Source organism: Mastacembelus armatus, chromosome 17, assembly GCF_900324485.2.
Source record: "Mastacembelus armatus chromosome 17, fMasArm1.2, whole genome shotgun sequence".
NCBI lineage: Eukaryota > Metazoa > Chordata > Actinopteri > Synbranchiformes > Mastacembelidae > Mastacembelus > Mastacembelus armatus.
The window spans coordinates 21,671,162-21,686,736 of NC_046649.1; the positions used below are offsets into that span (position 1 = coordinate 21,671,162).

The window sequence follows — 15,575 nt, forward strand, 5'->3', positions numbered from 1 at the left end:
TCCATCCCTCCCTGCCATGTCTCACAGAGACTCATAAAATAAGAGCCATAGGAAGTGATGGAGAGAAGTGTGTGTGTGTGTGTGTGTGTGTGTGTGTGTGTGTGTGTGTGTGTGTGTGTGCATGCAGATGGCCACACACACTCACTCACTCACTCACTCACTCACTCCAGCCAGTCCCGGAGGCAGTCAGTGTTTACAGAGACAGGACATTTAATGAAGTGGGTCTGTCTCTTCACACACAAGCAGAGTCTCAGTCTGCAGCCCTGCAGCCTCTTCTCCATCCCCTCACATCACTCATTAACCACACCGGCTACTCGTGCCCTCAAAATGCAGCTGTCCACAGAAAACGCTTTGCTCAAGGGCAAAACAGTGGCCATTCCATCTGTGGTTCCAGCAGCAGAAGTTTAAATGAACATTTTGTGTTATTAACTGGTACTTTTACCCACAAAGTTTTACAGAGCAATAAGTGCAAGTGGACTAAATGTGGAGCTTAATAAGCAACCAATCAAGAGTTCAAGCAAAGATTAAGAGATGTAGAAAAATACTGGTGTCTGAGGACGTGCTGGTTATATTTCAAAAGTGGAACAATTTAAGATAAGAAATGTGAACTTCACTTTATTAACGGATATAAAGAAACACTATGTCACGTAGCTTAAATAAGGAAACTGTAATTTTACTGATGAATCTCTACGACATGAGATGTAACATTGTTTACCCGTGAGTGCAATTACCACTGGAGATTAAAATGATAATGCACAGAAAATTCAACTAAATTCACAACTACTTTTACAGTTTTACTGATTTTCATTAACTCACTAAAGCCTTTTCAAATACTATCCTCTAAGTGTCCAGCCACAACAAGTCATGTGAAAGAAGCTCTGAGTTAATAAAACTGCAGATATTATTATCTACTTCACCCTCATCGCCACATCATTTGCAGTAAACCCTGGGCTTGGCCTCACAGGCTGCATGACGTTAACTAACTGTCTGGTGGGACTAATTACGCAGCCTGACAGGAAGCTCTCAGGTTGTACTTAGGGTTGTAAAACTGTTATTAAGTCTATATTCTTACCAACGACATGCAAAGCGTAACCCTCAATCAAACATAAAACATTAATGGAACATAGTCATGATGCCCAAAACGGATTTTACAAAGTACCAACATTTAAAGCAACAAGTATGACAAGATGTAAAAGTAAAGTATGTTTAGTAGGAGCTGAGATTGTCTTGTCAACAATATTTACATAGTTTTCCCCACTTCTGTATTTAAAAACCATTAAAGTCCACAGAGGTAAATAAATCAAAGTAATTTGAGAGAAAGTCCCATAAAAATCGAACTATTATGTCACAGTTAAATATGTGGTCTCAGATACAGTTAGTAAGTACAAGGCTCAGACCACTGCAGTGACCACACCTCTGTGCACCGATAATGTAGACAACTTTTTTTTTTAAATGAGGATGTGGCAGATTAAATAAATAAGATCCAGACAGAAAAGGGGAATTTTCACAGAGCTCTGCATTCCGCCCCACCTCCTCGACCTACTGGAGTGCTGAGCTATAAGCAGACACCCTCACCCTGTTCCGCTCATGGACTACAGCTCATTAACATGCTCGCAGTGTTGTGTTGCATTCTCGCCGTAGCCACCTTCTTAACGTACATCTGGAAGGAATCTCAGAAGCATTTATGGGGTGAAGATTGAGCTGTTGTTAAATTCACCTCCTGCAACGCAAAAGCGAACGCTGTGAATGACTCAGTGCTTCTGCAGGGCGGCGTCACACCCCTTTCCCTCATTCATTTATTCCATGCCCTTCTCTTTCCATCATCTGGCTCTGTCTGTGCAAACACCGTCTGCTCTCCACCTTCCTCTCCAGACATTAAAAGGTTGTTCCAAAAACTTGCACCGCTCCATCTTCACAGGCCTCATCTACTTCTACGACCTCAGAGATTTGTTTCAGACTGTTGCATACCGTTATTTTTTTTATGCATTACAGTCATATTGGGACCATAAAGGAAAATTCAAAAACATGTTGTATTTCCCTTTAACTTGGCCTTTGCGGCTCTTTGGGTGGGCTGAAGTTGTGCTCTCCACCTCTGCTGTACAGATCTGGGGAAATGATGACTCCCACAAATAAACAAACAAACAAAAATGTCCATAAGGGGAAGCTGTGCACGCGTCCTACAGCTTTCCAAATAAACAAAATGTATACATTAACCCTTTCAAACAGTAAACACAGAGTAGAGCCCTGTGGCGGCAACTATGGGAAACTGCAAAGGGCTTTACATCCAGAGCGTCAAGACATTCTGGGAGTTTAAAGTGACCCACAATGGCTCTTTTAATGTTTCTCTATGCAATAACTCTTCTTTGTGGTTAAATGCTGAACCTATAAAATTCCTACTCCTGTCAATGCCAATAAACCTCTGGAAGCACCTAAAGGTCAGTGTACTTTGGGTTTAAACTAACCATATTCACTGGGCTATAACCATTCAGAATATGAGGTCTGGTAGGTTGTTAGCATAGCCACAGCATAGCATAGTCCCCAAAACATAATGTAATACCAGTCTACACACAGTTACACACAAATGAAGAGAAGCTGTTGAGATTTTCTAATAAATAAGTGGTTTCTGTGTTTTTGAGGTTTTGCTGGGTGGGTTTGTCGTTTCAGAGTGTGTGAGGAGAAAACACAATACAGTGTCACATGTCATCATCATCATCATCATCATCGTCGTCGTCGTCGTCATCATCATTATCACACATACACGACCACTGCATCCCTCTTCCTTCACCAAAAAAAAATCTACATCATCTCCCTCTCACTCTCACTCGAGTAGCCACTGCAGCTCATGACATCTCCCCGTGAATAATACTCTGCATCAGTTCCCTGTGCACACACACACACACACACACACTTGTATTTCTATAGTTGTGAGGACACTCACAGACAAAATGCTTTCCCTAGACCTTAACCTAATTCTAACCCTAGCCCTAAAACCAGGTCTTAAGAAAACCAGGAAAATGTCCTCCCTTAGTCAAAATGTCCTCACTTTGATATAAATATGCTCAAAATTGTACTCACAAATGCAATGATAGCAATACAAGTACACAGACACACACACATTCACTTTATTCACCCACACATGCACACGTTTGTAAGTCCAGACTTGTGAGGGACCACGTTCCTAATCGTGTTCAGACCGGGTGAATGTGGCGTAACCTCTTTTCATTTTGAGATGCTACTCAAGGCATGATGGGATACCATGATGGAGCAGGATTGAACTGAAAGGGCAGGGGGTAAAAGCTAACAAAAATAACAAAATTGAAGTCCATGTAAATGAGGGTGAAGGCTCAGTATATTTGCTAACAAGCGATGTGAGGGCTTGTGCAATCCTGCAGTCCAGGATCTTTCCAACCTTTACCATGTGCTGTGAACAAATCCATAAAAACTCTCTTCACAATTATTTTGGTGTTATAAGAGCAATTTTGTACAATTGTAGTATAAATATACATGGTTTTGTCAGTGAACATTTTACTATATCAGAATTTTGACTTACAAAACAATCTAGGTAGAAACATATTTCCATTGTAAATAATAGGACCAGAAAACCTGTCTTCACTGTCCACATCCAAATAATGGTCCTTGCAAATATTAAAGGACAAGAGCACAAAAACACACACACTTGTTTGCAGTTTGAGCACTCACTAGCTGCCAACACACACACACACACACACACACACACACACACACACACACACACACACACACACACACACACAGGAATATTCTCAGAAATAATCACTCTTGCTCCTGCCACCCATCCACCCACATGAAATTAATTTTATGAGTATTAATCAGATACTATAAACCCAAATTTCAAAACACACACATCATCCAAACTTCAATAAGACAATAAATGACTTGGAAAACTGAGTATCTAGAATATGATGATGAAGAACATATCCAAAAATGAAGAAAATGTATTCATGCAAATCCTATTAAAGCCAATAAGATCAAACACACACAAGCGCATAAACTCCTTCCTATGCCCAAATAATAAATTGGGCCAAGCAGCCAAAGTATGAATATCCTCATCCTTCACCTCGGCCGTGCAGATACAAAGGCACGGCAGCACAATCCTGCTGGGAAATTAAAACGGAGACGTGGAGGAGGTGGAATTTGTTCTCATTTAGGAAGCTTTAATCCGACAGAATGGGGAAGGAGAACACATTTTTCCTCCTCTCTCTTAGACATACTGTTTAGGGACCCTGAAGGATGAAATGAGATTTTTGGTGCAAAGTCATTGGGGTTTAATATGTAAAAGTTGAAAAGAATGAAAATCATATGAGGATTTTTTTTGGGGGGGGCGGGGAATCTGTGATGGTTAAAGTAATTTTGCATGTTCTATAAAAAATAAGGTCACCTAATGTTGTCATGTTTATGTAAACAAACATGTAACCTGTTTGGCACAGAATACACTACATAAAATATGTGACTGTCAGGGAAACTTCAGCCTTAAACAATCACAGAGCGGCTTTTTTGCCTGAATTCGGTGAAAAGACAAACATCACCATTTGTACCTGAGAGATTTTAGAGGAAAAGGCCCCTTTGTCAACCAACAGTCAAACCACACTTCTCTAAAGTGAGTTAAGGCCAAAGCAATAAACACGGTGTCACTTCCACTGCACGCTGACATATGTCAGCCCTCGACAACCTCATCTGCATTCTCAGAGGGGCCTGCCTGGCTATACGTCCACCTCTCTTGTTCCCCAAAAAACATGTGACATTAATTAGCCATTTCCATTCAGACACATGGAAACCCGAACGGGGATCGCTGCAGTTTGGCAGTGAGAGTGTTGCTGACAGACAGGACAGGGAGGCAGATGCAGAGAGATAAAGAGGAACCACTCGGACATTCTTCATCCTGAGAGAAATATGGTATTGAGCAATAACGCCTCTTAGTATTTTGATTTAATGGATGGTGTTTCACTTGGGAAGATTTGTCGACACTGGCCAATTTGTCAACCAAGGTCACTCTAGTGTTCTTTGTAGACCTGCTCCATGTTAACACGTTAGCGTCGTGAGAAGACTAGCATTCAGAGGTCATTTCGAAGATTAACACTGAATAATACACAAAGATAACGTTGTTTTAGCTGTAGCTAATTGGGTTAGCAAGAAATAAAGCCGTTGATATGAATGAGGCATAAAAACATGACTGTTTTGGTGCTGACAGGTCAGTTCTCTTGTTTAAATGTGGCGGTCGTTCCTGCTGACACACTGATGATTCTGCTGTGTTTGTGGCTCAACACTTCGGTTGAATAATACACCCACTTCCTTAAAACGTGTAGTGTTTCCCCACAGTCAGCGGCCTGATTCACAAAACCCCGAACCCACAGCACAGATGACCTCTGAGTCACTCCGATGGTCACCGGACTCCTTAAAATTGTCTGAAGTCACCATCACAAGACTTGCACAAACACTGTAGAGCAGTTCTGTCAAAATAAAAGCCTCAGCTTTTGTTTTGAAGCAAAAGTTGCATTTGTTTAATTTCTACTGTGTAGGCATATAGTTTTGTATATGTGCCTCTCACATATTTTACTGTTTACTGTCTGGCCACAAGATATGTCTGTCTGTGTCTGTCTTCTACCTACGTCTCAAAGGGAAACCACCCTGGGTGTTACAGATACGACACATTCCTCCACACGCTGAGAAAGAAAAAGACTTTATTGTCCATGCTGCTAGTGCACGTCCATTGGGGGACATGTTTCCTGCCGTGCATAGTTAAAAAGGACAAAGCTTCCCAGGTTGCTCATCCTCCCTGGCTAAGGTCAAGACACAGTTTGACCCGCACGCTGACCCCGACCCTCGTATCCCAACGCTGACCTGTCCCAAGCGTGACATTGTGTTTTCACGGGCCTTTGAAATCCACAAGAACAAGTCCAATTTAGCCATGCAGCTGAATCACATGAAAGCAGTTCTGTCATGGACATTCAGATCTAGATTGTCATTTAGCAGAGTTTAAAATGATGTCCTGTGACTGGGACACACACAGACATGCAGGTCAGATTGATTTTTATGCATCTGACAGAAAGAACTGGGTCAAGGCTTGTGTTCTTGCTTAAATAACTGGACTAAAGACACTATCATTTCCTATAACAGGGTTAGAGATTCTTTAATAGCTCAAAAGTTCATATAAGACCAATTTCTACCAAAAGCAGAGGTTCTTTGGGACCTGAGGTTGTTCTCACAGAGCTTTGATGATGTCTCATGCAGTCCACACCACATGTGACCACAGGTTCTTCACAAACTTGGATTTGAGTAACATCACTGATGTCACATTAGTATCATCTGCTATTAAAAATCAATAAAAATACAAAAAGATTTATTCATTTAACAAAGGTTTAGTTGGAAAATAATTTGGTGAATGCCTGTATTGTTATGGATTTCCTTTTTTGGAGTGCAGCTGCATTATAATGCACTGAGACATGGCTAATTCTCCTTCGCTTTCATGTGATATCTGGGCCAAAGGAAAGTAAAAGAAAACTCTTCTGAGTTTATGGGAAAAATTATTCAAGTTTCTGAAGAATTTGTGTGTTGAAGTCAGAGTATAGATGAAGGATGAGTCCCTAACTCCCTAAAGTCTATCTATACTTATACTTATTTAAAGTTTCCATTGCCATGTGAAAACTATCCTCTATCCTAAATATAAAGCTACCAACAATGTCTTGTTGGATAAATTTTCCTGATTTACTTAACCAGATAATCCAGCAACCTACAAGCCAACAATTTACTCAAATCTCTGTCATTTTCATTCTTGCAGAACAGGCAGTGTTTGCAGATGATCTAAATACCCTGAGCTATAATATGAGGTTAAATAACACAAAAATAGTTCAAAACAAGCTTCGTCTCCACTGTGAAACGCAACAGTCTACTATGATAGATGTCCCTCTGTCGTGTGTGGGAATATGTGCGTTGCTCTCGGGACATCTGGAGTCTATGAGTAAGTACATCCTATAAATCCTAGGATTGCAGCTGTGCGTGTGTGACATTACTGACTGGGCTTCCCCACTTCCCCCCCCCCCCCTGCCAAACTCTCTCCTCGTTAATCTGCTCGTTAGGGATCGGACATGAGCTTTCATTTGTGTGTGTAAACGTGAGTGTGTGTGTATACGTTTGTGTGTGGGTCGCTGATGAGCAGTGAATCCACAACAGAACTGATTACATTTAAAGTCATTTGATAGATTTACTGTGTGTGTACGTACATCATACTGTATATGAGCATATGCATGTGTGTGTCTGTGTGTGTGTGTGTGTGTGTGTGTGTGTGCAGGCTCATATGGAACAGAGTTGGAGGTTAGTTAGATTTATAATTGTTTAGAAAAGCAAATCCAAACACCGTACACTTGAGAAACAATAGCAGGATTCAAAGTTCACCCATCCTCACATTAGACAAATATTTGCTGCTGAAAGACAAGAGGCAGCTGCTGAAACCTGTTTCCAGTGTTTATCTTCTATTCTTACCCTGATCCACTGGATAAATGACGGGAGTAATTAAATTCACTGCTAGATAAACTGTGTAGAATTACTCAGAATGCAAAGTACTGCAAACCTAACAGTCAGGTATTTTAAGTAAAGATATCTTCATACAGTGCAGGTTACTGTAATGTCTTTAACAGCTTGACTGTGAAACTAAAGAGTTTAACATTTAGCACTTCAGGTTTAACATGTTCCTGCCTTTTCAAATAAACCGAATTTATTTTGTCTTTTTGAAACATTAAATTAGCTAAAACATTATATTATATCATTTATTGCCTTATAACATTATATGCTAACAGGCATTTCTCCATGCTATGTTTGCAGACTGGCCCGTTAGCCTAATGTTGCTAGCTGCTGTGGATTCACTGATTAATAATTAATAACAGATTAAATACTAGAAGGAATCCCACCACTGTTTTGGCGATTCAGGACATTATCAACTCTGAGAGCAGCTCACTGTGGAGCTGTGTCACGACTTAGAGGATGAGACTTACATTCAAGAGGTCGGCCAGTACACCTAACTCCAAACCAGTGCAGATGTGGCTCTTGGTTTGCTCTTGGTTTGCTGGATGTATGAAGAGCCACATCAGTGTTTTATGTTGATTATATTTCATTTTTCATGGAGTTACTACACATATGTTCAGCTCTGCTTCTGATTTTCATGTTCCAAACTGCCTTTTGCTGACAATGTGGTTCAGACATAAATCACTGGAACAGCAAGTGTAGATACAGTTTGCTCAGTCATATTCTGTGTGTAGTTTTTGTTAAGCCAAGCTCAGGATCATTTGTCCAAATCGAGGCGAGCGGTAGACAGAGACAGAGGGACCATATGGTGACCAGAGGAAAATGGGATGAAAACATGACGAGTGCACGCGGAGTTCAGAGAGAAAGCGATGGGGCAGTGACTGGATGAAAAAAGTGGCAGAACAGCCTGAGGCTGGAGGAAAAGAAGAGAGCGAGAGCTCTGTCACTGAGGTCAGGATTAGACCGACCATGCCAGCCAGCCTGAAGCCTTCTGCCTCCGAGTGCGTCTGCACTTTTCTACTCTTGTTTCCTCATTTCTCTTTCCTCCTCAGCAACCTTCACTTTGTTTACTCCTAATCTCAGAGATCAGGCTCTTTCTTATGCAGATTTTCACCACTGTCTGCTCCTTTCTTTCCTCTGTTATGGTTCATTTCTATTTCCACTTTTTGGGTTCACTCATTCTTAAATATTTTCAGCTCTGTGGAATGACACTGAATGACCTGGGGGTCCTGAATAATTAAACCAATCTCTTCTTTAAAGCCCTTTAAAGCGAAGGAATTACAGACTGAGACCTGCAACTGAAACATGGGAAATGTAGTAATTTTGAAAAGCAGATACAGGTTTTAGAGAAGGGAGGTAATGCTGATCCACAGAGCTGTTCTATCATTGTACCTACAGGATGATATATTTAATCTCTTCAGTCTCAACAAAACCTAAAATCTGTATGAATTTTTTTGTGAATGTTCTGTTTTAATAAATCTACACAGCCTGTTACACATATCAGTGTAATACCAGAGGAGGAAAAAAAAGCAGGAATGATCAACTCCAAGCAGGAAAACAAACCAAATAATGTTTCACTGACCTAATTCTCACGGCTCTTTTACACTTCAGAGTAACAAACAGTAAATATGTCGACGCAAAACAAATAAAACTAAGCATTTTTATTTTTGCAAGATCACCCCTCAAATTTCCTTGGAAGCGAGCCCCGGGCTAACCGTTCTGACAGCGGCACATTTAGCCTTCCTGTTTTGTGTGGCCACTGTGGAACTGAAAAATACAACCATCTGGAAGGGATGCTTTTATTTGTCTTTGAGATCGGTAAAGTCAGACTGGATGCTGAACACAGGACATGGGTGAGACAACACTTTGGTCTGAAGCCACAAAAAACAGGCTGAGATTTAAGACAATATTTGTGATGTGGCACATGTTTATGCTGAGACACAAACACAAGACGAAAGCGATGCTGACTAGTGGTTGTTATGAACTCTGACAAGAAGAGATCAGCAGAGTTTATCCAACAGTACATCTGTTTATTTACCTATTGCAGACATCTCATACATCTGGCCTCCCATGGCTCAGCCTTCACTGCCATTCTTCTATCAACCATCCACAAATTAGATTAGATTAGATTAGATTATTGGTCCACAAGGGAAACTCCTTGGTAGCTCAGTTACATACAGACACTCTTGAAAACTATTAAATAATAAAAATGAATAAAAATGAAATTATTCATTCAGTCATCCACCCTCCATTCACAGACCAGCCACTGACTCACGCAGACCCTTTCAGCAGTCTGATTATTTTGTCTACAAGTCTCTGGAAACATTCAGAAGGGATGAACTTTCTTCCATCCCTCTTTCCTCATCTGGTGGAAGAATTATAGAGACAGTTGTTTAACATTTTCTCTTATCAACAAATGGATTTATCTGTGGTTTTTCCTGTAATTTCTTTGTTGTCATCTGTATATATGATTCTGCATCACGGCGGTCTGGCCAAACAGCAAAATCGACATGTAAATCCAAAGCGTTGCACATGAACCATACTGTAAGTGACAGAAAGTTTGTGCTGCCTGTGTGTTTCTGTGTCTTACTGTATGTGTGAGATGCAGATTGTGCCAGTGCAGCCTCACGTAGGAGGAAACAGTTCAGCCAACTCCTAAAAAGATGTCCCAAATTATCCTGCCACCGACGCATGTTCCTTACCCATGCCTCTGCTCTATTTTACTGTGCTCTGCGGGGATTTACTTTGTCGGCCACGCTATTTCAGACGTGGATGTGAGACAAGACTTGTTCTGGTGCTGCTCCAGATTGGCTACGGAGGCAGAGCCGACAGATCTTAATGTGTCTGAACAAAAGTGTTACTGGTTCTTGTCTAAACCGAAGTCTGTTCACTGAGCACAGATTGTGTCAGCTGAGAGTCTGTAGAAGTAAAAGGTCGTTGTTGGACTCGTCACCCAGACCGACTGCTTTCCAAAAGCTGAACATGGCTTTGTGAACCACACATTAATCTACTCGAACGACACAACAATATGCCACAGTATCATTTTTGGAACTTCATCAAGTTTATGCTCTAGTACATTTCTGATGGTTTTCTGAAGTTTTACTCTAATTGTTTTTGTGATAAAACATTGTTATTTTCCAGACTGGTAGTTTTTGTACTAATTTTAGTGCAAAACTCACAACTTTTAGTTTCTTTCTTCATGAATCAAACATTCTGTACAAAACATTTCCTGGTTGACAAATATATATTTTTAAAAACACTGTAATTAGGGGCTGTAATTACAAACCCTGGGTCATGAGGGTACACAGGGAAGATATTTTGTGACACAGACGTCGGAAATGTAGCCGGCGATCGCCCATGGAGCCAGTGCCTTGGTTTCTTTGTTTGGCTGGTTAACTGCAGACATGTTTTACTGCACTGGAACATGTTTCTTCCAATTTGGTCCAGTAATTTAATTATGGGACTGGAAGAAATGGGCATGCAGCGACATGTTATCCGATAAGGGAGGGAGGGGGGTGTCGTTCCAACAACACATTTCCAATTGGAAGAAAATATTTGAACTAAAGCTGCTGTAACATAAATGCCAGTGGTTTGATTTTGCCACAGAACATCCACGTATATGTGAACAACCCAACAGGCTCAGTGAGTGTGAGGGTTACTGGAGAGGAGCCAAGTTAAATACAGACTGCTCTTTAGTGCCATGTTTTGTCTGGTGCTGAAACAATTCAAATTCAGCTCAGTTAGTCCTTTTTGTCATTAGTCAGTCATACACAGTTACAGTCACTCAGATGTGCCAGCAGAGGTTAATGTACAACAATGAAGCCTTCAGATTCAGCCCAAAACATTCGATTCTCTTGCTGTTTTCAATCATGGCCTCACTGCTTGGAGTCGATTTTGAAGGCAGTGTTGAGCCAGGTGGCATCAAACAGTGAAATAAAACTCTTAAATATCATCTCAGGACAGTTTTAAGTGGGACTGCGGTCTTGCCAAAGGCTTAACCCCCTCCTCCCCCGTCAATGGGCATATTTTGAACATTTGACTCAGTCCCAAAAACAACACTGCTCCTGCCAAGTCAGAGAGCTATGAGCTACACCCCATCATCTTCCAACATAAACTCACACAACAAATAATGAAACCAATCAAGTGGGACGGACACCCCTGAGGAAAGATGCTAAGGTGGCTGCAGGGTGGCCTGACTCCTGCAGCAGTGACTGTCTCAGCATTACTGTGGAAACATTTGCTGTCCTGACTGCAGACTTACCAAGATGTGGAATCATCTGTGTGTAGCCAAAGTCAACAGTCCAGTCATACAGAAAAACACCCAAGAAACTCCATGTAAAAATCTCCATTTGGACATTTTATAACCTACACTTTCATTTTCCCAGCATTTTTCACGCTGTCACTATTTTAGAAGCCACACTGCTCATTCTTCGTCAGATACAAGACGATGATCTTCCCTCTGACTGGAGAAGCCCATAAAACTAAAATGATTAGCACATCCCAAACCCCGATGAAACCATAATATTTTATTTTACAACTGCCTTATTCCAGCACATTAACCTATGGAAATGTAATTTAAGCAGACAATAACGCTATGGTGGTGCTGTACCACTGAGTAAAATGTTATCACCATTATTTATTCCATTTCATTAAGTAGTTAAACAGCATTATTGCATACTTACACTGCTCCCTGGGTTATCGCACAGAATAAGGTCATTGCAGAAATAGGTTTTCAAGAAGAAGCTTCCCAGCATATTAGCAGCAATGCTGATGTAGGTGTGTAATCCACTGAAGAGCACACAATATCCACTATCTGTCTGGAACACTAATGGTTTATTAGTCCCTTGGTAGTGAAACATGATCCAATAGTATTGAAGGACCCCATCTGTGAGATGGTGCTGGACAGCCAGTCATGATTTACACAGCAGCTGTTTATGGTGCTTTTAAAACAGACAGAGGAGCCGACATAAAAACAGGCTTATTTATGGAAGAGAGCAACACATGGGCTGTTGTGTGGATGCACACAATCGAGTGTGTGTCTCTGGGTCAAAGAGCCAGGGTACAGAGGTTGTGTGTGTGTGTGTGTATGGTTTGCAGGTTCTGCACAGTAATGCACAGGAAAACACCATCAGATATTTAGAGGAATGATTTAGGAGGTACATACATCTGAGTGTGTAACATGCATGTTTGATGTTTACAACCCAAACTACCTACAGACTGACTTGTATAGAGCAGTGAATTATGGGAAACAGGGTTTTGTTATGTTTATTGTCTTATCCGCAGATGATTTTTAAACCATTGGTCTATGAAACATAACCAATTTAAATGATTAGTTCAGTATCAAAGACTGTTGCAAACACGTTTAGTTGTGACTGACCACTGAAACAGACAACTGATCTCTGCAGCAGTAACTGGGAATATAAAGGTGGATGAGCGCTTCACTTCCAGCTATTGGTAAAACTGAATTAGATCCTTGAAATTTTTTTTTCCTGCAAACAAAAAAATCCTGACAAACTCTACTCCTCCTCCTCCAAATACAAACAGATAAACTCTGCCTCCAAATGAAAAGTAAACACCATCTCTCTGTTCCAACAAGGAGCAAACTGAACTTCATCAATAAAAAGCTGCTGCTTTATTCTCCTCTAAATTCCTGCCAAATCCCAGCCAGAGAAAAATGGCATAAGACACCCTCCCTCCTTATCAAGCATGAATTACAAAACCCATCAAACCCCATTTCCTCTGAAGTAATTGCCAGTGGCTTTGGTGCCATATCTCATCCTTGCACCTCCAAGCTCCCTGGGAGCAGGTATGTAGCTCCTTGACCAATAGGTGGCAGAGTTTCACGCTGTATCCAGGCAAGATTAAGGAGAAAGAGCAAAAGAGGGCGGGAGGTGGAGAGGAGAAGGAGTGAGGAGTGAACTCTTACTTGCAGTCTCTGTCCTCCAGATCAAAATGCGGATTGAAGTTGATGAGGATCTTCTGACCCTGCTCAGGGGCGGTTATCAACCACACGCACTGCTGGGAGGGCGGGTAGGCTCCGGGATAGCCCGGGGAGGTCAGGTAGTCCGCGGCGTGTATCTCTATATTATCCCCGCATTTATCTGCAGCACAAGAGAAGGCAGAAAGTTGTTCAGTGGGTTAGACTTTCTGGGCGCCCAGCTGCACTTTGACGCCGAGTGACGGCACATTTAAACGCATCAACCTGGATGGGAGTGAGGAGCCATCACCTCCAGCTGGGGATCATCGTAAATCCAAAAATCCATCATTATTATTATTATTAACACACACACACACACACACATAAAACAAAAACAAAAACCACTGATTCCCGTGCTAGCCCCCCACCCGAGCAATGTAACTATAAATTCATATCATATTCATTTCTATCAAAACTCCACTAGTTGAGAAAATGTGCGTGAGGTGGGTTCCTTTGTATCCCTGCCATAAGGTGTCATGACGCCCATGAAGGTGAGGTGGGCTGCGGCTGCTTCTCCTTTTAAAATGACATTTTGTCAATGAATGATCATTTGATCAGCTGAAGCGCGAACAGACCGTAACCAGAAATGTGTAATATTTCAAGCGTAATGAGGGAAAACAGGGATTAATGTGTGTGTGTGTGTGTGTGCGTGATGTTGTAACAGTGCGATCCTGTTCTGGTGTTGGCCTCAGCTCTGGATTCCCAGTGAGGACTGCGGTTTCTGTGTAGATAGTGACAGTATCTACATGGTCTAAGTTGAACCCCTGCAGACGTGCTCTCAAAGGTAACGCGCAGGCAGAACAGGTGAGAGGCAACGATGGTGCAAACTGATGCAAAACGGATCAATACGCAGCCAGAGCTGCCTGTTGTCAAGCCACATGTATTCATGTACCTACCAGTCTGAGTCAACGAAGCAACCACGATGACTTGAGTGAAAAGGAACAATAGCAATCCACTACGCATCCTCTTCAGATTGTACGACACAGACATTATGTCAAAGTAAAAACGAACAAGAAACAAACGAGGCGAAACAACGTCCAGGGGGCTACGTCCAAACGGGGAAAAAAATATCTCAAAGTAAGAGATCTGGCTCTTGTAGGGTCCCCAGCATCCTGCGAGCTTCAGCAGCAGATCCCTGCGTCTGTCAGGGAACAACTTGCCATCTCCAGGAAAAATAATCCAAATGCGGTGAAAAAGACGATAAAAATCAGAAGAAGAACCCGATCACCAAAAGTGGCAGCTGTGCGCCCTCGACTTTTAATCAAACCTCTCACTGCTGATACCAAACGGTAACGATCGACGTACTTCCAAGCTGAAAATAAAAAAAAGAGAGAGAAATCACTAGTTAACCGGTTCTCAGTGGAAACCAACCGCGGGGAACATCGGAGCAACGTTCTCCAGATATTTACTCCTTATTTCAGTTCAGCTTTTCGCCGCCTCGCTCTGTTCGCAGCGACGGACTGACGATTACAACATAAATGTCAGGAATATAAGGCGAGCCGCGAAAGTAACAGAGGAATTTCCACTCCCCAAATTCTTGCTCATAGACGCCGCTGCGCGCAACCAGCAGCCACCGACCGCTACAAGGTCTGGAGCAAACTGATACCGGTGCGCCCTCTGTGCGCTCCTGACGCTTGCACGGAGGGCTGGAGGAGGGAAACTGCGCACGCAAACTCAAGCTGGTTTGTGGGTCTGGTACAAGATGTGGGCAGTGTCCAACAAGAGCCGTGAGATATTTGTCAAAACGTTGTCATCGGTTTCTTCTGATCATCTCCATATGAGAGTTTATCCCGCGGAACAATCTGTGCACATTGTGCTGAAATGTTCAGGTTTGTAGATGGATGGTTCTTTTTTTTTTTTAATGGTCAAACACAGAAGCACCTGTTCTTAAAAAATGAAACATGTTCCCACCTTTGGGTTAAATTACAAGTCTGATTTAAAAAAATCATCTATTGCAAAATTAATATGAAATTTCCTGAAAACTGATAATTCATTATGAATTAAATGACTTGGGGTGGATTTTGTCCTTTATTAACTTTAACAC

The 15,575-nt window shown here is 41.7% G+C and overlaps 1 protein-coding gene across 3 annotated transcripts in view; it reads right to left on the minus strand.

Annotated features, from left to right (window-relative positions):
* The window catches only part of LOC113134019 (neuropilin-1a-like), a 64,317-nt gene extending 49,177 nt beyond the window's left edge, over positions 1 to 15,140 (minus strand). For 2 of the 3 annotated variants that reach the window (XM_026313192.2, XM_026313193.2), the window contains exons 1-2: positions 14,428 to 15,139; positions 13,481 to 13,655 (exon numbers count right to left, since the gene is read on the minus strand). In XM_026313192.2, the coding sequence (XP_026168977.1) occupies positions 13,481 to 13,655; positions 14,428 to 14,521 (269 nt within the window). In that variant the 5' untranslated portion in view covers positions 14,522 to 15,139. Of the gene's footprint in view, positions 1 to 13,480; positions 13,656 to 14,427 lie in introns of all 3 variants that reach the window. The other variant, XM_026313194.2, reaches the window with a different exon arrangement.
* Positions 15,141 to 15,575: the final 435 nt, after the last annotated feature.